At 59.9% G+C, this 24,286-nt stretch overlaps 1 protein-coding gene across 1 annotated transcript in view; it reads left to right on the top strand.

The window, feature by feature from the left end:
- Positions 1–19,460, top strand: part of NCAN (neurocan) — a 44,169-nt gene extending 24,709 nt beyond the window's left edge. The window contains 8 exon segments of the mRNA XM_065422360.1: positions 4,704–4,817; positions 6,404–6,562; positions 9,885–9,967; positions 11,377–11,521; positions 13,977–14,159; positions 14,962–15,161; positions 15,164–15,192; positions 19,334–19,460. Of these exon segments, the coding sequence (XP_065278432.1) occupies positions 4,704–4,817; positions 6,404–6,562; positions 9,885–9,967; positions 11,377–11,521; positions 13,977–14,159; positions 14,962–15,161; positions 15,164–15,192; positions 19,334–19,460 (1,040 nt within the window).
- The last annotated feature ends 4,826 nt before the right edge of the window (positions 19,461–24,286 follow it).

Below are 24,286 nucleotides of genomic sequence, written 5' to 3'. Positions count from 1 at the left end.
GGCGTTGTGGGTCTGGATTGTGGCGCATGGGCAGAGCAGGGGGCAGGCTGGGCATTGTGGGTCTGGACCGTGGCGCATGGGCAGAGCGGGGGCAGGCTGGGCGTTGTGGGTCTGGACCGTGGCGCATGGGCAGAGCAGGGGGACAGGCCGGGCGTTGTGGGTCTGGACCATGGCGCATGGGCAGAACAGGGGGGCAGGCTGGGCGTTGTGGGTCTGGACCGTGGCGCATGGGCAGAGCAGGGGGGCAGGCTGGGCGTTGTGGGTCTGGATTGTGGCACATGGGCAGAGCAGGGGGCAGGCCTGGCTGGCCAGGCGTTGTGGGTCTGGACCGTGGCGCATGGGCAGAGCGGGGGGCAGGCCGGGCGTTGTGGGTCTGGACCGTGGCGCATGGGCAGAGCAGGGGGGCAGGCTGGGCGTTGTGGGTCAGGACCATGGCGCATGGGCAGAGCAGGGGGGCAGGCTGGGTATTGTGAGTCTGGATTGTGGCACATGGGCAGAGCTGGGGGCAGGCTGGGCGTTGTGGGTCTGGACCGTGGCACATGGGCAGAGCAGGGGGGCAGGCTGGGTATTGTGAGTCTGGATTGTGGCACATGGGCAGAGCTGGGGGCAGGCTGGGCGTTGTGGGTCTGGACCATGGCGCATGGGCAGAGTAGGGGGGCAGGCTGGGTATTGTGGGTCTGGATTGTGGCACATGGGCAGAGCAGGGGGCAGGCCAGGCGTTGTGGGTCTGGACCATGGCACATGGGCAGAGCAGGGGGCAGGCCGGGCGTTGTGGGTCTGGATTGTGGCGCATGGGCAGAGCAGGGGGCAGGCTGGGCATTGTGGGTCTGGACCGTGGCGCATGGGCAGAGCAGGGGGGCAGGCCGGGCGTTGTGGGTCTGGACCGTGGCGCATGGGCAGAACAGGGGGGCAGGCTGGGTATTGTGGGTCTGGACCGTGGCGCATGGGCAGAGCAGGGGGGGCAGGCTGGGTATTGTGGGTCTGGATTGTGGCACATGGGCAGAGCAGGGGGCAGGCCGGGCGTTGTGGGTCTGGATTGTGGCGCATGGGCAGAGCAGGGGGCAGGCTGGGCATTGTGGGTCTGGACCGTGGCGCATGGGCAGAGCGGGGGCAGGCTGGGCGTTGTGGGTCTGGACCGTGGCGCATGGGCAGAGCAGGGGGACAGGCCGGGCGTTGTGGGTCTGGACCATGGCGCATGGGCAGAACAGGGGGGCAGGCTGGGCGTTGTGGGTCTGGACCGTGGCGCATGGGCAGAGCAGGGGGGCAGGCTGGGCGTTGTGGGTCTGGATTGTGGCACATGGGCAGAGCAGGGGGCAGGCCTGGCTGGCCAGGCGTTGTGGGTCTGGACCGTGGCGCATGGGCAGAGCGGGGGGCAGGCCGGGCGTTGTGGGTCTGGACCGTGGCGCATGGGCAGAGCAGGGGGGCAGGCTGGGCGTTGTGGGTCAGGACCATGGCGCATGGGCAGAGCAGGGGGGCAGGCTGGGTATTGTGAGTCTGGATTGTGGCACATGGGCAGAGCTGGGGGCAGGCTGGGCGTTGTGGGTCTGGACCGTGGCACATGGGCAGAGCAGGGGGGCAGGCTGGGTATTGTGAGTCTGGATTGTGGCACATGGGCAGAGCAGGGGGCAGGCTGGGCGTTGTGGGTCTGGACCATGGCGCATGGGCAGAGCAGGGGGGCAGGCTGGGTATTGTGAGTCTGGATTGTGGCACATGGGCAGAGCAGGGGGCAGGCTGGGCGTTGTGGGTCTGGACCATGGCGCATGGGCAGAGCAGGGGGGCAGGCTGGGTATTGTGAGTCTGGATTGTGGCACATGGGCAGAGCAGGGGGCAGGCTGGGCGTTGTGGGTCTGGACCGTGGCACATGGGCAGAGCAGGGGACAGGCCGGGCGTTGTGGGTCTGGACCGTGGCGCATGGGCAGAGCAGGGGGGCAGGCTGGGCGTTGTGGGTCTGGACCGTGGCGCATGGGCAGAGCAGGGGGGCAGGCCGGGCGTTGTGGGTCTGGACCGTGGCGCATGGGCAGAGCAGGGGGGCAGGCCGGGCGTTGTGGGTCTGGACCGTGGCACATGGGCAGAGCAGGTCTGGACTGAGGGCCATCAGCAGCGAGCCGTGCACTGTTTGCTGCTTGTCTTTCACTTCCATTTGCACTGAACCCCTCACCCAGAACCACCAGTCGCTCAGGAGATGGTGCCCTGTGTGTCCCATCCCGGTGGCCTTTGATCTCGCCGAGAGGGGACTGCAGAGTGCTGTGTGGGTGCTGGGGTGCTGGGGTCACCCAGGGATTCTGCTTCTTCCTGGGCTGCTGCCCTTTGCCATCTCTGGCGCTCACTCCTATCCCAAACCCTCTCCCACCCCCCCTTGCCCACGTGACCAGACTGGGGAGGGACAGGACCAGCGGTAATAACAGCCCGGGCCCCGCCCCCAAAGTCTCTCTCTTGTGTCTGTGACTTGGCCATGGTCGGGATGAGGCCGCTGAGCTAGCCCCAGTCGATATTAACACGGGGTAGCAGGGGGGCGCATGTCCCAGCTGCTGAGCTGCTCCACGGAGACCATCAGCCCGGCTGATATCCTCTGGGTTTAATCTCTTACTTCGGATACAGCCAGCTGTGCCCTTTCCCTGCCTGAAAGAGCCAGCGTCAGCTCAATCCCCTCCCATCAATCATTTCGCTAGCCCCGGCCCCGGCCCCGGTCCTGGCTCCTAGTTGTCTGATTATCTCCATCCCTAGATCATAGTGGGTTTATCCATCCATCCATCCATCTCCAGCCCTAGATCCTGGTCTGTCTCTCTCTCTCTCTCTCTCCGTGGTTTCTCTAAGGTGCCCGTCACCATGGCATCCAACCACCACTGGCAGCACCAGCTCCTCAGCGCCGTCGGGAGATGGCTGCCCTCGTTTGTTGGAACGGTGTTGTGACGCCCGAAATCGCTAAACTGAGGCCCTGGCGTATCCCGTCTGTGGGCAGCTGAAGGCTGCGACGGGCTGAGAACCGAGCTCCCCACCCCCACGCCTCATAGCCTGGCGGCACGTACGACCTGTGAGCTGCCTCGGCTGGCATCCGACTGGGCGCCTTGGGGTTCCTTGCCCAGCTGCAGAGGAGGGATCTGCTGGTCCCTGGCTCAGAGTGATTCCCTCGCCCGGGCGCGTGGCTGGCTGGGTCTTGCCCACATGCTCAGGGTCTATCCGGTCGCCAGGAATGGAGTCAGGCAGGACTTTCCCCCAGGTCAGACGGGCAGGGAGCTGGGCGGGAGGTTCCGCCTTCCTCTGCAGCGTGGGGTGCAGGTCATCTGGGTGGGTCTCACGTAACCATTTCCCTGCCATTGCGGGGAACGTGGGTGCTGGTTCACCTGGGTCCCTCCTGTTCTCTGCCTGTGGCACATCAGAGCCTCGTCTCCTAAGGGCTGTGACACTTTGGTCTCTTGTCGGTTGTTGGGGTTAGTGTGGGGGGAGGCAGGCTGGGGGAGGCAGCCTGTGACGTACAGCAGGTCCCTTTAAATTCTGTGTCTGCCTATGACTACGGACCCCCCAGATCCTTGTTTAAAGGGGCGCATTCTCCATAAAGCAAACCCAACAGGGAGCCTCCCCCAGCATAACCCTCCTCCCCCCACGGCGAGCTAGGAACAGAGCTGCAGCTGGCCAGGCCGTGCTTTCTCTGGGGTGGCCAGGGTGCTGGAGGGCTGGGAGCAGGAGTCAGTGGGGGCGGGGGGGGGGGGTTGATTGGTTGGTTTGTTCCTAAAGCCCCTGATACCGATGTATCAGGAAGCGTCTCCAGCCAGAGCGACATCCTCCCCAGTCCTGCTGCAGGTGACATCCGGCATCCCAGGTTCCTTGGCAGCTGCTCCGGGGTGCCGTGGCCCTGCCTTCCATCCATCCATCCCCCAGTCCCTCGGTCCCGGAGCAGGATGGGCTATCGCAGGGCTGGCTCAGGCCAGTGGGAGAAGGGAATTCCTGCTCCCCAGCTGGCACTTGTTCCGGGAGAGCCATGTCCAAGTGCCAGGGCACGGGGACAGACTCAGGGGCATGGGCACCATCTGCAGGCATCCGCCTGGGCTGCGGGCAGGGGGAGAATTGACAGTGGCCGCAGGAGTGTGTGTATCACAGGAGTGGAATGGGCTGGAGAGCAGGAGGTCTCTGAGGCGGAGGGGAGGCCATTGCTGGGGGGCCCCACAGGAAGCTTGTACCCCAGGGACAGCGACCCCACCCGATGGGGCCTGACAGGTCTTTCCCAGCTCTGGTTTCCACGATGGGGGAGGGAGCTGCGGGAACCCCCCCACACACAGAAATAAAGGAGGGCTGGGGCCAAGCCCCAGGGGCACAGGGCCCGATCCTGGGGGCCACAGCACCAGGTGCTGTCAGCAGGACAAGCTGGCAGAGGCTGTGCTCCATAGGACACCCTGCCTCATTAGAGCTCGTTAAAGCCCTTTTATCTCCCCAGAGAAGCTGTGTCAAGCTGCATCCCAGCTGCCGGCACATACCCGCCATGGGGCGCCCCCAGAACCAGTTCATCACCCAGGCAGCTCCCCCAGCCAGAGCCATGGCTTTAACGCCCACGCCGTCAGCCTCGGTGTGTCAGGCAGAGCAGGCATGTGTGTGTGCATACATGTGTGCGTGTGCGTGTGTGTGTGTGCATCCCCAACGCACAGACACTGCCTGGGGGGGGGGGGGGCGTATCGCCGCTGGGCCCTGAGCTGCTGTGTCTCTCGTGGCAGATATTGATGACTGCCTGTCCAGCCCGTGTCAGAACGGAGGCACCTGCATCGACGAGATAAACTCCTTCGTCTGCCTCTGCCTGCCCAGCTATGGGGACAGCCTGTGCGAGAAAGGTAAGAGCCGAGCCATCCCGTGGCCCAGCCTGCAGTGTGATCCTGGGAACCGCGGCCCCTTTAACAACACTAGACTGGATGGAGTTACATCAGAGCCAGCCCCGGGGAGGGCAGTTCCACATCAGGTCTGGATCCGGGATCAGGATCTGGGGTTTTGCTTTGGGGCCAGCCCAAGTGGGGCTCTCTGGGGGCTGGGAACCTGGGACCTGTTTGTAGATTGGCCTCACAACTGCGAAGTTTGGAGATGGGAGGAGGGGACCCAAACTCTTGATGCTCAGGTTCCATAGTGATGTGTGCAGGATAGAAAGACACACAGACAGACGGACAGCCTGATAGAGAGGGAGAGCGAGCCAGAGAGTGATCAGGATTTTGGGAATTGGACGAGGGCGTTGGGATAGACAGACAGACTAGGATCTAGGAGGTGGATAGATAAGGATCTAGGGATGGACACAGACAGACGGAAGCGCCTGACCGAGCAGCCATGTGAAACTCACTTTCAAGCGGAGCCTTGCAGCCCGACCCAAACTCAACAGGACGCGGGTACGAGGGTCGGGTTTGGGTCGCTCAGGTCTGAGACCAGCCAGACCCCTTGAGCCAGCCCGTCTCTGATAACTCTTCCTGGCGAGGGGCTACGCGGCTCCTCCCAGGCGCTTCCCCTTCGCTGAGTGCTGGGCGGGTTGCAGCACCCCTCGCTCTGCAGCGTTCACAGCACGGCACGAGAGGGTCGGGTCTCAGCCCTGCCGTTCCACGGGCAGGAGGCAGCCAGGGATGGGTCGGTGATGGGGAGCAGGGAGTCCCCACCAGGCCGAGGCGTCGGTGCTGACACGGGCTCAGGAGAGCTGTTGGGTCGGTTCTGAAAATGTCTCGATGCCCTTGGGTCACGTTCAGCTCGGCTGCGCTCGGCTCGGGGCCAGGCTGGACTGAGCAGACCTCTAGTTTCAAGTGAATTTCCGGGTGATTTGGGGTTGGTCCATGTGCGATTCAGAGCTTGCGCTTCCCCGGCATCAGCCCTGCCAGCCCCAGACCAGAACTGAGGAAAGAAACCTCCCTGCAGCAACATCCCACCTGGCACCACCCACACGGCCCCTGCCTCGTCTCAGGTGCTGTCATCCTGGCTGCCAGAGACAAGGACGCTTGTAATAAGATCCTGTGAGCAGAGCCCCAGCTCTGAGGCCAGGGAATTAGCCGCCTGCTCCCCTCTGGGAGTGGGACTGTGTCCGCGGCACGCTGCAGACCATTGAGCAGCAATGGGAAACGGGGCTCTGGCTGCCTTCCCAGCTCACTCGCTCTGCGGAAAATCCACCCGCCTCTGCCGAGCGTTCATCAGACCTGGGCTCTGCTCGCAACTTCCACGCAGCAAGCGCCGGTGCTGTGCCGACGCTGGGGCTTCAGGTCACTGCTCATTTCCCCCGAGTTAGAGAGGGGGAAATCGAGTCACGGGGTGGGCCAGGGACTGGCCCAGCGCCACCCAGCCAGTCAGAGCTGGGCATAGAACCCAGGACTCCTGCCCCCAATGCTCTGACCACCGATGCTGGGGTGCTGACGGCATTTGCTAACCTGTTCCATTTCTCCCCACTTGGCGGCAGACACGGAGGGATGCGATCACGGCTGGCACAAGTTCCAGGGCCACTGCTACCGCTACTTTGCGCATCGGCGCTCCTGGGAGGACGCGGAGCGGGACTGTCGCCGGCGTGCTGGCCACCTGGCCAGCATCCACTCGCCAGAGGAGCACGGCTTCATTAACAGTAGGGCGGGTGCTTCCCTTCTCCTGTAGCTTGACGTGGGCCGGGAGGGTGGCGGGGCAGAGCCCGGGTTCAGTGCTAGCAGGGCTCTGGGGTGGTGTCCTAGTGTGGATGCGGTTACACTGGTATAAACCCCGTCCCCCCCGGATAGCTGTGTTCACGCTAAGGAGGGTTGCGCTGCTTTCATCAGATCGCTGTAGGGAAATATACAGGATCCTCTCCCAGGCGAGTTAGAGCAGCACAACTCTGTAGTGGGGCCATGTGCTGAGGGATGCAGGGCTAAGCATTGCAGAAAGCCTCCGAGGTGGGCGCCGGGCCCTCTAATCCCAGCGCTGCCGGGAGCACAAGCCTCGTGAGTGGTATTCAGAGGGCGCCGGTTCGCAGGGAATCAGAAACCGCGCCCGGTGCAGTGTGGCCATTGGAATTTTGAGGAAATGGTTCTAGTCGTGCGTGGAAACCTCAAACTGATTCCCAAGGCCAGAAGGGACCAGTCTGACCAGTCTAATCTGGACTGGGACTTAGGAGACCTAGAGTCACCTCCTGGCTCTGCCACTGCCCTGCTGGGTGACCTTGGGCAAATCACGTGGCTGCTCCGTGCCTTGGTTTCCCCATCTGTCAAATGGGGATAAGAATCCTGAGCTCTTTGTAAAGCGCACTGGGATCTGCTGCTGAAAGCGCTGCAGGCGAGCGGGGTTTTGTGATGATCTAGCCCGGCCTCCTGCAAAGCACAGACCAGAGAATCTCACTCTTCCATGAGCTGAGGAACATGTGGCTGAGACGCCCACTCTTGATGTAAAGCCTCCAAATGATGGAGAATTTACCACCTCCCCTGCGGAGCTGTTCCCATGGTTCATTACCCTTGCTGGTAAAATGTGCCTCTGATCTCTCCAGTCTGACTTCAGCTCCCAGCCCTTGCATCATGCCCTGCTTTTGTCTGTGAAATGAAAGCACTCCCTTCTCTCAAGAGCTTCTCCCTTTTGAATGGGGAATACTCCAAAATGCACATTTTCCTGCCCACAGGGGTGGGTTACACAGCCAGATGCGGGAGGGGGCACTGGAATTAGGGGTGCTGGGGGCACGGCAGCACCCCCGGCTTGAAGTGGTTTCCATCATATACAGGGTTTACAGTTTGGTTCAGTGACTCTCCCCCCCACACACATTGTTCTAGTGCCACTGGTTATATGATGTCAGAATATCGCAGCAGCTCTGGTGCATCGCACAGCGTGCCTTATGAGCTACCGTCCCTGCTGCCATGGCATGAAATAATGGACAGAACAAGGCAGGTGATATAAAAATGGGGAGAAAAAAAAGAAATTCTGAAGCAAAATGTTTGTTTTGAAACAAAATTTGGGAATTTTTCCGACACAAAACCTTGCCAGCGGGACGCCTCGGGGGAGATTTCCGACCCACTCGGGTTTGCTCTGATTCTCCAAGTGCTGACATCTCCATGTTCGGACCCGCTCTGGCTGGGAGAGGCCTTTCTCTGCCAGGCGTTCATTGGGCCAAGAGCCAAAGCGGTGCGGTGGGGGCCTGGCCGGCTCGGGGGCTCGTCATGGAAACGGAGCATCCCGCCTGTTGCTGGGGGGCCGGGGGGAAGTGGCATGAGGCAGCACGGCCCGGATTTGTTGCTCTCTGATGGGTGGCTCAGGGCTCTGTGTGGAGTGAGTTTGCTGGGCCTCAGGGTACACACACCATAAAGCCTTCGTCCCCATTGGCACCAATTGTGCCATCTCAGTGCCCTGCTCCCCCCTAGAGGGGGTCCCGCTGGGTCCGGCACATGGGCACGGGGCTGCCCCATTGCCTGTGCCTGCAGCTAAACAGAAGACTTCGTTCTCCAATGGCTCCAATCCAGCCTCATGCACAAACAATTTTGGCTTGGCCAAGCTCCTGTTGCCTCTTCCTCCGCTCAGCCCCTCCCCTGCACACACGCCTGCCGCAGGTCTCGGCAGGCCCCAGCTCTCTTCCAGCCCTGAGCTGAGCTGGCGCCCATCCAACCTCTTCCCCACACCCAGTGCACCTGCCAGCTAAGAGCCCAGGTTCAAATAACCATCCGCGGAGCCGTCCCTGCGCCGCTTCGCAGGCAGGGGCGTCTGTTCAAAGCTTCTTATGGAGCGGGTGCTGCAGAGGGGACCCGGCCACGCTGGGAAATGAAGGTTGGACTCTATTTTTTCTTCTTTGCTCAGTCTCTGCTCTGCCTTTTCCATCCACCACTGTGCAATCGGGAAAGGCCTGCGCGGGGCATGGGCTGCCCTCTGCCCTTCCTGCTGCTAGGAATTGGCTGGTCTCACGTCCTGCTGGGTGCTGAGCTGAGCACCTGCGCCAGTGGGAAATCAGGGCACTCAGCCCCTCTTACGAGGCGCTCGGTTTCTTGCAGGATTGGCCCCACTATGAACAGATGACCCTGAACAACAAAACCAGTTCCAAGTCTCTCTCTCGGGTCTTGTACAGCCCCATTGCCGGGGGAGGTGAAGGGCTCCGTAGTATCTGAGCACCGACAGTGCAGGTCAGGTCTCTGTCCGCTGATTCTTCCTCAGCCCAACAAAACCTCCATGAGGGACCCCCTGCCCATGGGCAGCGCCCCGTCTCCAGCAGCCACTGCAAAGGAGCCAGTGGGAGGGTGGGAGTTGTTGTGGGGAGGGATGACAAAGAGGGAGCCAGGACTCTATTCCCAGCCCTGCCACTGACGTCTCAATTAGTGCCAGCAGCGCTGGTGTTTCTTGGGGCGTGGGACCTGGGCTGAGCCCCACCAAAACTCAGTCCACATCAGGCCATCAGGACTCCTGGGTTTTATCCCAAGCTCTGGTGTTAGACCTGAGAGCTGGAGGTCAGGACTCCTGGGTTCTATTCCCAGCTCTATCACTGGACTCAGTGTGTGACATTGGGCCAGTCACCGCCCTGCTCTGTGCCTCAGTTTCCCCATTTGTAAAATGACACTTACACAATCTTTGAAAGTGCATTGAGGTCTATGGATGAAAATCCACAGGCCCATCCAGCAGAAGTGCCCCAGGTAGACTCTGGGTGCAGTTGGTAAATCAATAGGTAAATATCACCCATCACGGAAATGCAGCCATCACTGGGGTGGAGCATGACACACTAGCTGTCTAGTATTACACAGCTTAGCACAGGAAGAGAAGCAGAGCTCGGTGCCAGGTTCTAGTGCCCTGGAATGTGCCATCCAGTAGCATTTAATGTGATCCCTGCCAAGAACAGTGATCAGCTCTAGCAACTGCTTTCCTGGTTGTGTTGCACAGCTGCTCCCTACGCAATGACTTGGGCTCCAGGCCCTCTGAGCCGTCACGTGTGTCTCTTGTGTGATTCTTCCCAGGCTTTGGGCACGAGAACACCTGGATCGGGCTCAATGACCGGATTGTGGAGCAGGATTTCCAGTGGACGGATAACACAGGCCTGGTGAGTTTGAAGCACCTCTGGCAGGGAGCACCTTGGCTCAGGGACCCTTCGCTGCCCCAGGCCCCAGCATGGCATTGTCCTGTTCGATCCGGTCCTGGCCCAAGGGATCGGGGTTATAAAATGCCCGTTGGCCACTTGGGCCCTGCTTGGGAACGTGCACATAGACTCATAGACTTTAAGGTCAGAAGGGACCATTATGATCATCTAGTCTGACCTCCTGCACAACGCAGGCCACAGAATCTCACCCACCCACTCCTGTAACAAACCCCTAACCCATGTCTGAGTTATTGAAGTCCTCAAATCGTGGTTTAAAGACCTCAAGGTGCAGAGAATCCTCCAGCAAGTGACCCGTGCCCCACGCTGCAGAGGAAGGCGAAAAACCTCCAGGGCCTCTGCCAATCTTCCCTGGAGGAAAATTCCTTCCCGATCCCAAATATGGCAATCAGTTAAACCCTGAGCTTGTGGGCAAGACTCACCAGCCAGCACCCAGGAATGAATTCTCTGTAGTAACTCAGATCCCACTCCATCTAACATCCCATCACAGACCATTGGGCATATTTACTGTAAAGGGGACTGGTGAGGAAGGGGGGAGAGCGTGCAAGGCAGTGCATGCCTGGAATCACGGGGGAGTGAGTGTGAATGTGTGCGCATCTGAGGAATATGGAAGAGAAAGAGGGAGGGGACTGGGAGGTCTCAGAGTGCGTGGTGGGGTTCAGTGTGCATGAGTGTGCACACGTGTGCCAATGTGTGCAAGCGTGAGTGTGCACATGAATGTGTGTGTGTGTGTGTGTGTGTGTGCAGGGATGTGTGTGTGTGCCACTGTGTAAGCATGGGTGTGTGCACAGGTGTGGGAGTGCATGAGTGTGTGATAACCTGTGGGTGTGTGTGCAAGACAGCACGTGTGAGCATGTGACCGCGGGCCTGGCCTCTCCTCTCCATGCAGTCACAGAGCAGCGTCCCACGCCCAGAGACCCCGCTCTGGCCCAGCCAGGCGAGCCGCTGCCTCTGGCTCACACGGACATCACCTTGAGTTTGGGCAGGGGGGATACAACCCAGCCAAACCACGGGGGGAGGGGCGGGGCGAACAGCCTCGAGCAGCGGGATGCCTAAGACAGCTCTCGGTGCAGGACACCACATGGTGAGTCTGGCCAGCAGCTGGCTCAGTCCCCCCCTGATTTCTGGGAGACCCCCTGGAATAAACAGGGGTACCATCACTAGTGTAAATGGAGGGGGGCACGGCCAGGGCCTGGGGCAGCCTCTGTCCTGCTCCAAGGGACTCCCACCCTGGCTGCTGCCCCCGCTTTGCCCTGCAGAGAGCGGTGCGGAGGGTCCCTGCAGGGCTGAGGGGCGGGGGCGCAGGCAGGGGCCCGCAAGCGAGGGGGTATGATTGCCACTGTCTTTCCCACCAGCAATATGAGAACTGGCGGGAGAACCAGCCCGACAACTTCTTCGCGGGCGGCGAGGACTGCGTGGTGCTGGTGTCCCACGAGATCGGCAAGTGGAACGACGTCCCCTGCAACTACAACCTGCCGTACATCTGCAAGAAAGGCACCGGTAACCCCGCCACAGCCCCCTCGCCCACAGGGCCCCCCCAAGCCCCCTCCTTCCTTCCCACCCCCAGACTCCCCCAGCTGCTGCTGGCTGGGAGCAGGAGGAGGCAGCTCCTCCTGGCAGGTGACCAGGGTCAGCCTCTGATTGGCTGAATGGGAAAGAGGGGTGGGGCCAATGGAACTATAAATTGGCTTGGTTTGTAACTGGTGAGCCAGTGGGTGCTGGTGGCCGTGGCCTGTGGGCGGGCGGGCGGGCTGAAAAAGTCAGCAGCTCCCGGTGAGAACAGTGAGAAGTCCCTTCTCCCCTCCCCCACTGAGAACAATGCAGAATTAAATTAACCCCGTCCTAGCGAGCTCCAGCAGTAGCCCTTGGCTGCGCTTGCTTCAGGGCACAGTCTGACTCCGGGCTGAGATGGGCCCTGTTGAAACAGAGGGGTGACTTCCAGGCACCCTGACCCCGCAGCAGGGGGGTGCAGGCAGGGAGCCAAAGAGGTCAGTGCTGCAGGGTGGGGCAGCCCAGGGAGGCTAGCTGGTGAGGTCAGCTTAGAAGTGGGGTGCTTTTCCAACTCTCACTGTTCACTGAGAAACTTGCGATACTTAGTGGTTTTCTTCAAGCCCCAGCTCCTGGAGTCATGTGAGAATCTCGGCTTTCTTTTCTTTTCTAAAGTGACATGTTAGCCCTCTCAGCTGCAGAGAAGAGCAGGAAAATAGGGCTCCAAAAGTCTCAGATCTCAGGAGGCAAATGAAAAAGAACCTGATTTTTAAGCCAACCTCCTGATTTGGGGGACGGGTCATGAATTTTGAGGGCCTGTCAGTGCCAGCCCTGCTGCATTCAATCTAATCCCCCTCAGAGGAGAGTGTTGCTGTTTGCCAGCCAGACCCATTTTATGGCTGTAAATCCAGCGCTCCCCCTCCCCGGATAGAGATTTCTGCATGGATTCGTGCTGCCTCTCAGTGGAAGGTGGCAAATCAGATGCGGGCTAGACTGTAAAGAAAGCGCCCAAGTCACAGGCGACTTTCCCCTCCTCGTTCCCTTTTGCTGCCCATTTCACCCCTTGACAAAGAAAATCCAAAGAACCTCGCTTAATCTCGGTTTTTCTACTGCTTAATTCTTCCCCCTCTGCTTTAATTTGCTTAATAGGCCACCATTAAAACTATTAAGTTCTCATTCCTTATCTTGAAAGTTATATTAACCTCCAGCTGTTCCCGCCGAGCCAGAGAAAGACGCTCCAAAATCCCAGCCACCGTATGTAATGATATATCTGTCCCGATAAGGCCATTAATTAAATATGTAAATCCTCCACAACACCTTGGCGCAAATCTGTCAAAGGAGCCCTCTCCATAGATTGGATTTATACAGCAGCCACCGGCAGCTTCCTGAAGCGTTCTGTATTACATAAGCAGTGCGGTGGAACTGCCGGGCAGAGCGGGAGACAACGGCCGTATTTCATAGGGAGCCTGATAGAATGGAGGAAGCGGGAAGGCTCTGAACAGGCATTTAAGGACAGGACAGGGTGACTGGGCAGATGCTGGGGAGATGCGCCCAGGTTCTGCTCCATCTTCCTCTTTGGGCTCTGCCACAGTTGCACCTTCCTCTGAAGGCATCTGGTCTCGTGCACTGCAGGAGGCACGCTACTGGACCACGTGGGCCCCTTGGCTGCTGTAGGGGGGCAGGGCCTGGGTTATTCTGCCAGCTGTTCAGGGCCCAGTGCTCAGGGCCCTATGCTGGGTTTTAGTCCCTGCCCCGCCACGGGCTCCGTGGGTGAGTCACTTAGCGTTGGATTTGTCAAGGTACTGAAACCAATGGGAGTTAGGCACCTAGTGGGGTTTTCAGAAGAATCTATCGGCATCTTTAGGCACTTAAATACATTGAATGGTCTGGCTCTAGGCCTGTCTGGGCCTCAGTTCCCCATCTGTACAATGGGAATAATAGCCCAGCCCTGCCCTGGGAGGTGCTGTGAGCATTGCATTGTGAGGGGCTCAGATACTGCACAGAAAATAGGGTTTACCCCACCAGCACCATTGGGTCCCACTGACTGGCAGCCTCAGTGAAACCCCTGCACTCCTAGCCCTGGGCTCCCCACATGCAGCTCTGCTAATGCGCCGCGGTCCCAAACCCAGCCCCACCGCTTGCTAAGTCCAGCCTCCATCCGTAGCCCGGGGCAATGGAGCTGAGGAACCTGCAAAGTGCAGTGAAGTGGGTCTGGCTGACCCTCCCCAAACTCCATGAACTCGGATGGCAGGGGGGAAAGGCAGCTCTCCAGCTGAGTCCAAAAGCTGGTTGTTTGCAGACCGGTGTAGGGCCTCTGGTGCCCGCGCTTTGCCCAATCAAGGGCTGTTCTGGTATCCTGCCAGCAGCCCACAGGCCACGACCCATTTGCATCCAACGGAGAGCACTGTCTGCAGCCCCTATGCCCCGGCTCTGTTGTAACCGCGCCTGCGGCTTGCCCCCTGTGCAGTGCTGTGCGGGCCGCCCCCGGCCGTGGAGAACGCCTTCCCCATCGGCAAGCAGAAGGAGAAGTACAGTATCCACTCGACTGTCCGGTACCAGTGCGAGGGTGGCTTCACCCAGAGGCACGTCCCCACCATCAAGTGCCACAGCAACGGGAAGTGGGACAGACCAAAAATCCTCTGCACAAAACGTTAGTGCCGGCTCCCCCTCCCTTCCCACGGGGCCTGGGGGAGGGGGCACTTCTCTATAGACAAACCCACCGTTACTCTGGGCGCTGGAGGTAGCCGTGCTGGGGGTTCCCGAGCACAGGGCTGATCCCTCTGGCTCAGTGCCGAGCCAGTGCCCCATCACATGGGAAACACCAAGCCCCTTCCCTGGAGGGAGGAGGCATTTAGCCCCAATGTCCTGGCTAGATCCCAGGGGTGTCTCTCCATGTCTACACTGCCCTGCGCTCTCAAATGGAGAATGCTGAGCAGCTGCTGCGTTCCACCCCAGAAGTGGCTGCACCGGAGGTAGCCCTCAGGCCTTGCCTTCACTGCCGATTAGGGCGCGTTCCTCCACTCAAATGAGCGTGACCGCACTGCGCACCAGCGCTGGAGCTGCGCAGAGGGGTCGGGCTAGCAGCTGCTGGGCTGCATCCGCGCACACACGCCTGGGTCAGCTCACTCCAGTTTAAAGCGCCACTTAGCCTGGACTAAAGTTGTGTGCGTGTGTGGCCGGGAGTCGGGGTGGGGCCACACTGGAGCTCTACCTCCAGCTAATACTGCAGTGAAGACGAGCCTTCGTCTGCTGGCCCGTCCCAAAGTTGCCACCTGTCGCAGTGCAGCGCCCCTCAGCCCCACCCCGCAGCACCTCCATGGGAGGGGTGGGGGTTTCCCCAGCCCTGGTCTAGGATTCGTCTCCTATCCTCGACCCCTGGGGGTGGGGGGCGTTTGTGGCTTAGCCTTGCGGTAACGTGCCTCCTCCTTCTCCTCCTTGCCTCCGTTAGCCAGAAGGTCCCACAGAACCCGGCGCCACCACCGCCGCCACCACAACCACCCGCGCCACCACCACAACTCCCGCAAGGAGCGGAGAAAACACAGGAAGCAGCTCCAGTTGGACTGGATGGAGGAAGGCAACTATTTCTAGAGGCTGGTGACGAGCAAGCACAAGTCCCCTCCCCTCCCCCCCGCCCCGGGAAGAGCCGGGCACGTGTGTGTGATGGGAAAGGGCAACTTTTACTGGCCCCCCCAGCCCCCCTTTTCTAAACCCCTTTGCTTTCATTCCTTAGGACGCCCCCATCGCCCGTGTGCCTGGGGGGGGGGGGTGCGTGTGTGTGCGTTTGTGTCCCTCTGTGCGTACACACGACCTTGACCCTGCTGGTGCTCAGTCCATCCAGGAGCCGCTCAGCACCACGCAGGGTCCAGTCGCTGGGCTCCACCCATCCGGGCTCCCACTGAGCGCAGAGGCCAGGCCAGGCTCTCAGGACGGGTCCAGACTGTCCTAGCACGGCCGTGCAGGGCCTGATCCTCAGCTAGTGTCAACTTCAGTGGCTTTACACCGATTCACACCGGTGGGGGGATGGGGGGCTCTGGCCCGGTTTGGTACGTCTACACGGCAAAACAACCCCGCGGCAGCGAGTCTCAGAGCCCGGCCTCTGAGACTTACTGCGGGGGGGTGTTGTGGGAACGGAGACATACCCGCTGACTCCAGTGGAGCCGGGCAGATTCACTCCAGCTGGGATCTGGCCCGTGTTCCCAGGGAGGCAGGACAGACAGTTCCCCTCCCCATCTCTGGCTCCTTTGCTTGGGCTCCTCTTCTGGGCAAGACCCCAGTGTGACTCCTCATCCCCAATCCCACTGGCCTTCTGCAAGGGAGACTCCAGTTTTTTAATAAACAACTCCCCCTTCCTTTCCCCCCCGCCCCCCAAGTAGCAGGTCCCTATAGTCCCCTCCCTACCAGGCCCCCTCTTCCGCTCCTCCCCCAGTGGCATCTATGTTCCGTTCTCTTCCTTTCGGATCCAGTGGTTTCCTGACTGGCTAGAAGTGCAGAAGCTCAGAGCAGGACGCACGCTCACACTCACAGCACTGAAGGTTTCTCAGTATTCTAAAACGACCGTCCTTACTCAAACCAAGGGCAATTCCCGTAGGAGCCCAGTGGCTAATGATGCTTTTCCAGCTTCGGTCTCCCCGAATCTGCATCCCAGCCACCGACAGGTTACAACGCAGTGATCAACTCGGAATCCTTTCCCTTCCATCTGCCTTCGTTTTCTTTGCTATCTTCCTTTCCCTGGGGCAAGAGGCAACGGGTAGAAAACGCACCGTAGGAAAGACAAGGGGGAGCAGGCGGCCCTTGAGATCCAGTATTGCTCTGGTGTTGGGACGCTTCTCAATAGAAAACAATCGGAAACCGTCCGGGGCGGGGTCTGTTCTCGCCTTTCCGTCTCTTCCCCATTGGGTCTGATAGCGTAGGCAGCAGCAGGCCCAGTTACACTTTCTTTCTGTGCTGACGGTTCTTCCTGGCTCCAGCCCCTGCCCCAGGACAGACGTACCTAGGATCCAGGGTCTGCTTTTCATTTCCTTTGCCATTTTAAAGCACTGATCTTACAAACATGTGACATGAGCAGTCCCCTCGGGCCAGGCCCTCAGCAGAGGTAAATCAGCACTGGTGGAGCTACACCAGTTTATACCAGCTGCAGATCTGATCCGTTGACTCCAGTGGAGCTGGGCTGACTTACAGCATCTGGGGCTCTGGCCCCATTGACTTCAGTGGGGCTGCTTGTGTGAGTAAAGTTACCCCAGTGCGTAAGGGCTAGATTCTGCCACCATCCCTGGAGCTGCCTGGCCGATTTCAAGGGGACTCCTCGAGCAATAGGGAACTTGCCCAAGGGGTGAAATTGAGCTGTGGACAGAGGTCGGCACAAGGACTGTGCACCGATCCAAACTGAGAGTCTCCTGTTTTGGATGGCAGCGCCTGGAGCCCCCAACTGAGATTGGGCCCCCTTGTGCCGGGCCCGGCTCCACAGAGCTCACAGCCTGAATAGACAAAGGGCAGAAGGCGAAGCAGAGGCCCCAAGGGGGGAAGTGACTCCCTGCAAGGCAGAGGCAGGACTGGAACCCGCCCTCCCCAGTCCTGTCCACTAGACCCCGCTGCCTCTGCCTTACATCCAAGCGAGCCGGACTGATTTACACCAAGGGAGGGGGGGTCTATGCCGGAGCTGGAGGTGTTATTTCCAGCTCGCCTGGCTGCACCCGATCACGCCAGTGCACTAGGAATGGAAGTGTAGCCCTGCGAGTGTTACCTAGCACCTCAGATGGGCTCACCCTCGGGCCAGCTGGGCCGTCCCGCTGCTAGCGCTGCCACGGCTCATTGCAAATGACACCTTCAGCTCCAGAGCACTCGTAGTCTTGCACGGCCCATAGGCCTCTTGCCAGGCATTTCGCACGGGGAGGGGGCTGAATTTCCCCCAAGGTTGACAGAATCGGTCCCAATGCCTTTGCAGGATCGAGGCCCTCCCGGTTTGTTTTGGGGTTGGGGTTTTTTTTCCGTTTGTCGTCATTTATTCGGGTTGATTTGGTGTGTGCGTGTGTGCGCGTGACAACGCAGCCAGCCGCTTTCCAGTCTCTGCTGTTTGCGATGTGACCACAGTGTCCTGTATCCCCAGCCCCCCATGGCATCAATGACACTCTGCGTTTCTGTATTGCTGGACATTTTAATAAATTTTTTTAACAGTTAATAAGCCCCTGCAATCTGCTTTGCCTTTTATTATGATTGTTATTATTTTTTTGCCTTCCATTTCCTTTCCCAGATGCAGTGACACAGCTGAGACGCCTGGCTCCTGCGCTCGGCTAATGTAATGCTGTGGGGGCATCTTTCTGCAGCTAATTCCAAACTTCGCTGCTGCTGGATTGCTACCGCACATAATTATATTCTGTCATTCTTTTCCTGTCTTCCTATTTCCATTTAAATGAGCCTTAAAAAAAAATGGATTTTTTTTTTTTTGGCTGTTCCAGCCTAAAACTCCAAAGATTTGAAATGTCTCAGGGGGCTGGGGAGAGGGCAAGATCTAGGCATGACATATTTCAGGCTAGAAGCGAATTGACACCTGCAGCCACCTTTCTTTGGTGCAAGGGAAAGGTCCCACTAGCTACAAGTGCCTTGCCTGGGAGAGAAGCCACCCCACACCCCCAGGGCAGATACTATATTGGGCAGCTGTAAGCAGCCATGGGCTGCCCCCCACCCCAAGCCTCAGTGCAGGGGGCGTGTCTGGAGGCGGGACGGGGCATGCTAGGCTAGGCTCTGTGGAGCAGCTAACAGGCTGCCGTACATTAGAGCAGACCCTGGCCTCTGACAGCCCAGAAATGAGAGGGGGCCAGGGTGGCTCAAAGCCTCCTTCTGCACCTAGGCTGCGCCCAGGGCTGTAACAACAAAGAACGTGGCCCCCTCCAAACATATGTCAGGGCGGGGCCCCTTACAATGCAGAAACTGGAATGCGGTATTTATTTTGCCACTTTTAGGGGCCCCCTTCCTTGCGGGGCCCCCTCCGGTCGGAGGGTACGGAGGGCGCTCGCTACGCCTCTGGCTGCGCCTTCTGTGCGCTGCCTCCAGGGGGCACAGCACAGACTCTCTCCCCACAGGTGTTTGCATGTAGAAGCAGGTGGGTTCTGGGCTCTATGGGCATCAGCCAGGGAGATTCCTTGCCCCCCATCCCAGCCTCACCTCAGTCTGGGAGGGGCCGGAAGATGGCGGTCACCTGGCTCTGGACTAAGAATGAGCCAGGTCCCAGCAGGGCCGGGAAGGGGGGCCTGAGGAAGGGGCAGGAGATCAAGCCAGGTGGCCGGAGGGGGAGCTGGAGGTTGGATTTCAACGATACAGTTCATCCAGAGTGATCAGAAAGCTGCTGGTGATGATCAAGTGCCGGGGCCCTTCAGCAGATCAGTCTCCCAGCGATGGGCCTGTTTGGAGCCGCCAGGAGCGTCAGGCTGCACCGGGGGCTTGGGCTGTGGGTGGTGGGCTAAGCACAGAGGGCTGCATTTCCCCTTCTGCCTTTCTGTCTCACATGTGTGGTTTCCACACACTCACGCCCAGGTGCCCTGGTCCCGCCCGCCTGCCCTCCACTGAGCACAAGTGGCAGGTTGTCAATTTTTAACCACCTCCTCGGTTATTTTTATCTCTTCTTTTGTTCCTCCTGTTTCTTCCTGGGGCAGGGAAGGGCTAAGGGGAGGGGACACAGGCATGACCACCCGCTAGGCCTCTTCCCATCTCTGATCCCTTCTGTAGCTGGGGCTCAGGTTCCCATCCACCCTCTGGATAAAACAAGGTGTCTGGAGATCAGAGGCAGCCCTGGGAGCCTCCTCCTTTGATTCTGCCACCCTGCTATTCCAGGAGCTCTTCAGATCTTCCCCGCCAGGCCCTGCACATCGATTTCCTGGCTGTGCTGGCGTGTGAACGAGGCAGGGACTGCGCCGCCTCCAGCGTGGGGGGGGGGGACACGTCTGAGGAATGTTACTGACACCCCGAGCCCCCTCCAGCCAGTGTTCAATAATTAATCACTAATAACAAAGTGGGATGTCTCAGCCAGGGGCGGCTCTATGTTTTTTGCCGCCCCAAGCATGGCAGTCAGGCGGCCTTCGGTGGTGTTTCTGAGGGTGATCTGCTGGTCCCGCGCCTTCGGCGTACCTGCCGCCGAATTACCGCCGAAGCTTGCCGCCCCAGGCACGTGCCTGCTGCGCTGGTGCCTAGAGCCTCCCCGGTCTCAGCCTGCAAAGGGAGTAAGCGTCACAGACACTGGAATATTTTCCTCAGGCCCCCCAGGTCGCTTGGCCCAGTATCCCCAGCCCTGGGGATACACAGGGTCCTGGGAGCTGGAGTGGGGAGAGACCCCTAGGGACCCAGCCAGGGGCTCTCATGTCCCTCCCCGGTGCTCAGACGCGGCAGGGATGGGCACTACAGCCGCTGGTACAGAGATCTCACGTACCTGCCCAGCCCTCAGCTCCTGTAGTGACAGGTTCTATAGGCTCCAGCGTGGAGAGCTCATGTGCCTTCCTCGTGCTCAGATGCTGCGGTGATGGGCTTTAGAGACACCAGCACAAAGCTCTCATTTGCCTAGACTCAGAGGCGGATGAGGAGTTTGTGGGGCCCTGGGCCAGAGCAAGTGGGGGCCCCTCCTCACCCCTTCCACCTGCAGTCTCCCCCCCCCCCCAGCACTCCTGCCAGGGAATGAGGAGCAGGTCGGGGCGCAGGGGCACCCCAATTGGCCAGGGCCCCTGGGCACAGGCCCTGTTGGCCCAATGGCTAATCTGCCACTGCCTAGACACTGCGGCGATGGTCGTTGTAGAAAAGCTCCAGGCAGACTCACCGACAAGTTCGCTCCTACAGCCCCATCTCCTGCGAGCGCAGGTCACAGACCCCATGGAGCGGACCCCAGCATGTTCACCTTGGGAAACATTTCTCCCAAAGGTCCTTCCACAGCTCGGTCCCTGGCCCTGCTCCGGTCCAGCACCTGAGCGCGGTTACTGTCTGACGGCTGCGACTGGCCCCGTGTTGGCAGGCTCAGCAGAGAGGCCAAGGGATGGATGGGCCCGGGGAACTGAGCACCCGTCTCAGCCTTGCACGGGCCCCGTAGCAGGCCTGGGGATGGTGGGGGAGCTCATCCTGCCTCCATTCTGAGCAATAAAAGCCTTTCATCTCCAGGGCTGTCAATCCGGCTCCTTTCACCGGCACTAAATTAATTTTAAGCAAACATAATACTTCTCGGAGGGCTCATTTCCCAGCCCGCCGCCTGCTCCTGTCTCATTGTAAAGCGAGCGCTAATGAATCACCCCAGCGTCTCGGCTGCGGCTGGGACGGCTTGCTGAGGTTTATGCAGACAGCTATCTAACAAACCCATGAATAATACAGCAGCGCCGGCCTTTCATACGCAACGGGCAACTTTATTTTGCCACTTCGGAGAAGACAAAGAGGCATTAATGAATTTGTCAGGGAGTCGTCTGCATAAAACATGAATCTCGGGTTCCTGCCTCACCTGAGCACGATGCCATCCGTCAGCTCAGCTTCATTCGTGGGCCAGTGGGAATCTGCTGCCCTCCTCCAGGCAGGGAGCCCAGCAGGCTTGACTGACAGCCCCCTGCACAGGACGCTCTGCCTACAACTGCTGCCACTCGGGCAGAGCCCTGGAGTGACGTGGCCCAGATCACACAGAGCCAGGAAAAAACCAGGAGTCCAGATGCCCTGCCCTATCTCTAACCACTAGACACCGCTCTCCTCCCACAGCTGGGAAAGGGAACCCAGGAGTCTGGACCTGCCCATTGCCTCATCTAACCAGCCGCCCCTAATTTTGTCCTACAGGCAGGAATAGAACCCAGGAGCCCAGACACCACCCCACACTCTGCTCTAACCACTAGGCCACACAACCTGCCTTGCTAGAGCATGTTCATTCCACCGAGCCTCCCTGGCGAGCGACAGGTCCTGCTTCCCAAAGCCAGAGGGACCCCGGCTTTGCTGCCTCAATGGCAGTGGATGGGACCTGGGGGGGCAGAGGAGGTTGGGGGGGCAGGTGGCACAGTGTACAAAGGAGGCAGCTTGGCTCCACTGAATCCATGCACACTTGTGAGATCTGCCTCTGGGATGGGCAGAGAGAAGGGGCTTCACATCTGCTTGGGGATGTAGAAGGGGGGAACCCAGGTGCACCCATCCCCACCACCCCTTGCCGGGCCAGGAGATGGGCCCCGTAGGCTCTGCCAGCTGGATCTGCATGCACAAGGCCAAGGCAAATGACCCATAAACCCCCTCTGCAAAGCCGCCATCCTCTGGCCTGGGACGGAACAGAAGTACTAGTCTGGCCTGGGGGAAACAGGGCCCAGTGCAATGCCGTTGGTGCGCCTGCCTCCGTGCAAACCCCTAGTGGCGACATGCTGCTGCATTCGTGCAAAGCAGAGTCTGTACCTGGCACCTCGCGGGCTCAGTCACGCTAGTGAGGCCCCCTCGTCCCATGATGCACGGGGCCGCTCCATCCATGCAACAAGCCCCGGCACAAACCCCCAGCATGGAGGCCCAACGTTGCTGAGCTGGGTTTTCCCCAGCGCCCGTCTCTGCTGACCTCCCCAGCGGAATAGCCCTCGCTCTGGCTCTTCCTGGCTCTGCTCCCTTCTCCGGCACCATCGCGGCCAGCGCCGGTCACCCAGGTCCTTTTCCCAACAGCTGTGATTACTAGCTAGATCTAACCGCACCGAGCAGCGCGGATCCGGGAGAGTGCCTGGCATGAGGCTGGGAGACTGGCCCGTGCTACCTCTCAAAACCACCCCCCTTCCTGGAGAGATGTTGCCTGTTCCTCCCCTCCACCCCCTGGACACTGCTCCAGAGGGGAGGGAGCTATGGGGGAGCAAGGGAGAGGGAGCCTCTCTCTTCCCTTTGCAAAATGAGTCTCCTTGTTTTAGCCCCCGCCGTGTCACAGGGCCCTGTCCGGGCCGTCGCCGTCCCCTCGCTCTCTTCGGTTCACATCCCTTTTCGAGCAGCGAAATCCAGCCCCAGCACAGCTGAGCTCCGCTCCCCCCGCCCCCTTCACCATGGCGAAGCTGCTGTGAGCGGGGCCAGGGCCAGCTTGACGGTGTTTCGAATTCCGGCAGCTATTTATTTTCATCAGCGTTTCGAGTCAATAAACATGATGAATGAAACGTGCTCGAGTCCCCCTGGCAGGAGATAAAACACCACCAGAATCCAGGCCTGCCTGCTTAGCCAGCCCCAACCAGAGCCGCCGGGCGCCACCCACTGCTGGCTCCGCATTCAGCACCTCTCCTGCACACAGCGGCAGAGAGCTGACGGGAAGATGAAAGGAAGAGCAGGGGGCACCTCGCTCCCAAACTCCAGAGAATTAGGGCCAGTGATTGAGCAACGTCACTAGGTGGAAAACAAGAGCTTTGGCCGGTCTCCATCCGAGTTAGCTCTCTGCAAAAGTGCCGCTCCGATTCCACCCGGAGGCTGGTTTCACCCCAAAAGACGTCGTCCCTGGTGGAGCGAGGGCTGGCTGGCCGGGATTTTGTGTTAGGGGGGCAGTGGTTAGGCCACTGGGCTGGGCCTCAGGAGAGCTGGACTCCCACTCTGTGTCTGTACAACGGGGCCCTGAATGCAGTTCAAGCGTCTCGGGGCAACTGCAATAACAGGGCAGAGGTGAAATCACGACGCAGGACCTGACCCAGAGATGGCGGAAAGGGCTGCGGAGCCTTTCGCCTCTCAGTGACTGGTTCCAACCCAGCCCGGGATGGTGACCCGCCGCTGCAGCTGTCTGGTCCCTTTCCCCATGACCAGGTGCCCCCACACTGAGACCCAGCCTGTCTGCAACTCACTGCCCCCTGCTGGCAGTGTGGGTGGAGCTGACAGTGCTGGGATGGGGCATGGGGAGTGGTTGGAATCTGCACTCTGGCTATCCCCATCCTGTGGCATCAGCCATCGCGTATCTTCCATCATCTGCAAGTCATCCTGGCAGAGCAATTCCTGCTGCAGCTCTGGGGCTCGCCTGACAGCAACTTCCCTGACTCCCCCCCATCCTCCAGCTGCCTCTGGGAGTGGGATTCCAACCTGCAGCCAGCTTGGGAAAGAGACACATTCCAGAGTCTTCAACGGTCTGGAGTGCGTCCCCCACCTCCGGAGGGTCTCCTCAGCAGGTCACACGTGCACACGCTCACAGACACTCACAATGGGAGGGAGACGAACCCTTTGCGATGCTGCTCGACTCCCCTTCGCAGCCCTGGGTGCCCGGTTCCAGCTCCCTGGGGGGTTAGCTCCCGGGGACTGCGGCCAGGAGCAGCATGTGAATTCCCTGCCCGGCCGGATTCTGACCCTGCTACTGACGGGATGTACCATATCTGCTGAGCCGCACTGCCCTTTGGCAAACCCCTGGGAATGTCAGATGGGCCGGGCCGCCAATCACCGGGAGCCGCGCTCGGCAGAGTCTGCATTTTCCAGTGGCCTCCTCGCAGCTGCGAACAGGACCTCAGAGGCCCAAGCATTGCTCGACATGCACAGCGAGTTCTGCAGCTGCCTGTTGCAGAGGGAGTGGGGAGAATCACCCCTGAGCCAGCCCTGTGTCCTCCAAAGCCCACCAGGGCCAACGCCTGCCACTCGGGGCTGCTAAGGGCCTGTGGTACCTGCTTAGGATCTGGCGCACCAGGATCAGCCCAGCGGAGGGGAGCGAATCCTGCCACACTTGCTGACCGCTGGGATCTTCTCGCTGGGGGCCTGAACTTCCCTCCTGGACTAGGTTGGGTCCAGATCAGAACTTGGGGTCAGACCCATATCTCTATAATGCAGCAAACCGGAAGCCCAATTCCCCATCCTGATTGA

The sequence above is a fragment of the Emys orbicularis genome, chromosome 24 (genome assembly GCF_028017835.1).
Source record: "Emys orbicularis isolate rEmyOrb1 chromosome 24, rEmyOrb1.hap1, whole genome shotgun sequence".
Classification (NCBI taxonomy): Eukaryota; Metazoa; Chordata; order Testudines; family Emydidae; genus Emys; species Emys orbicularis.
Note: the sequence above shows the minus strand (reverse complement) of the source record. Positions and strands in the feature narration are given on the sequence as shown.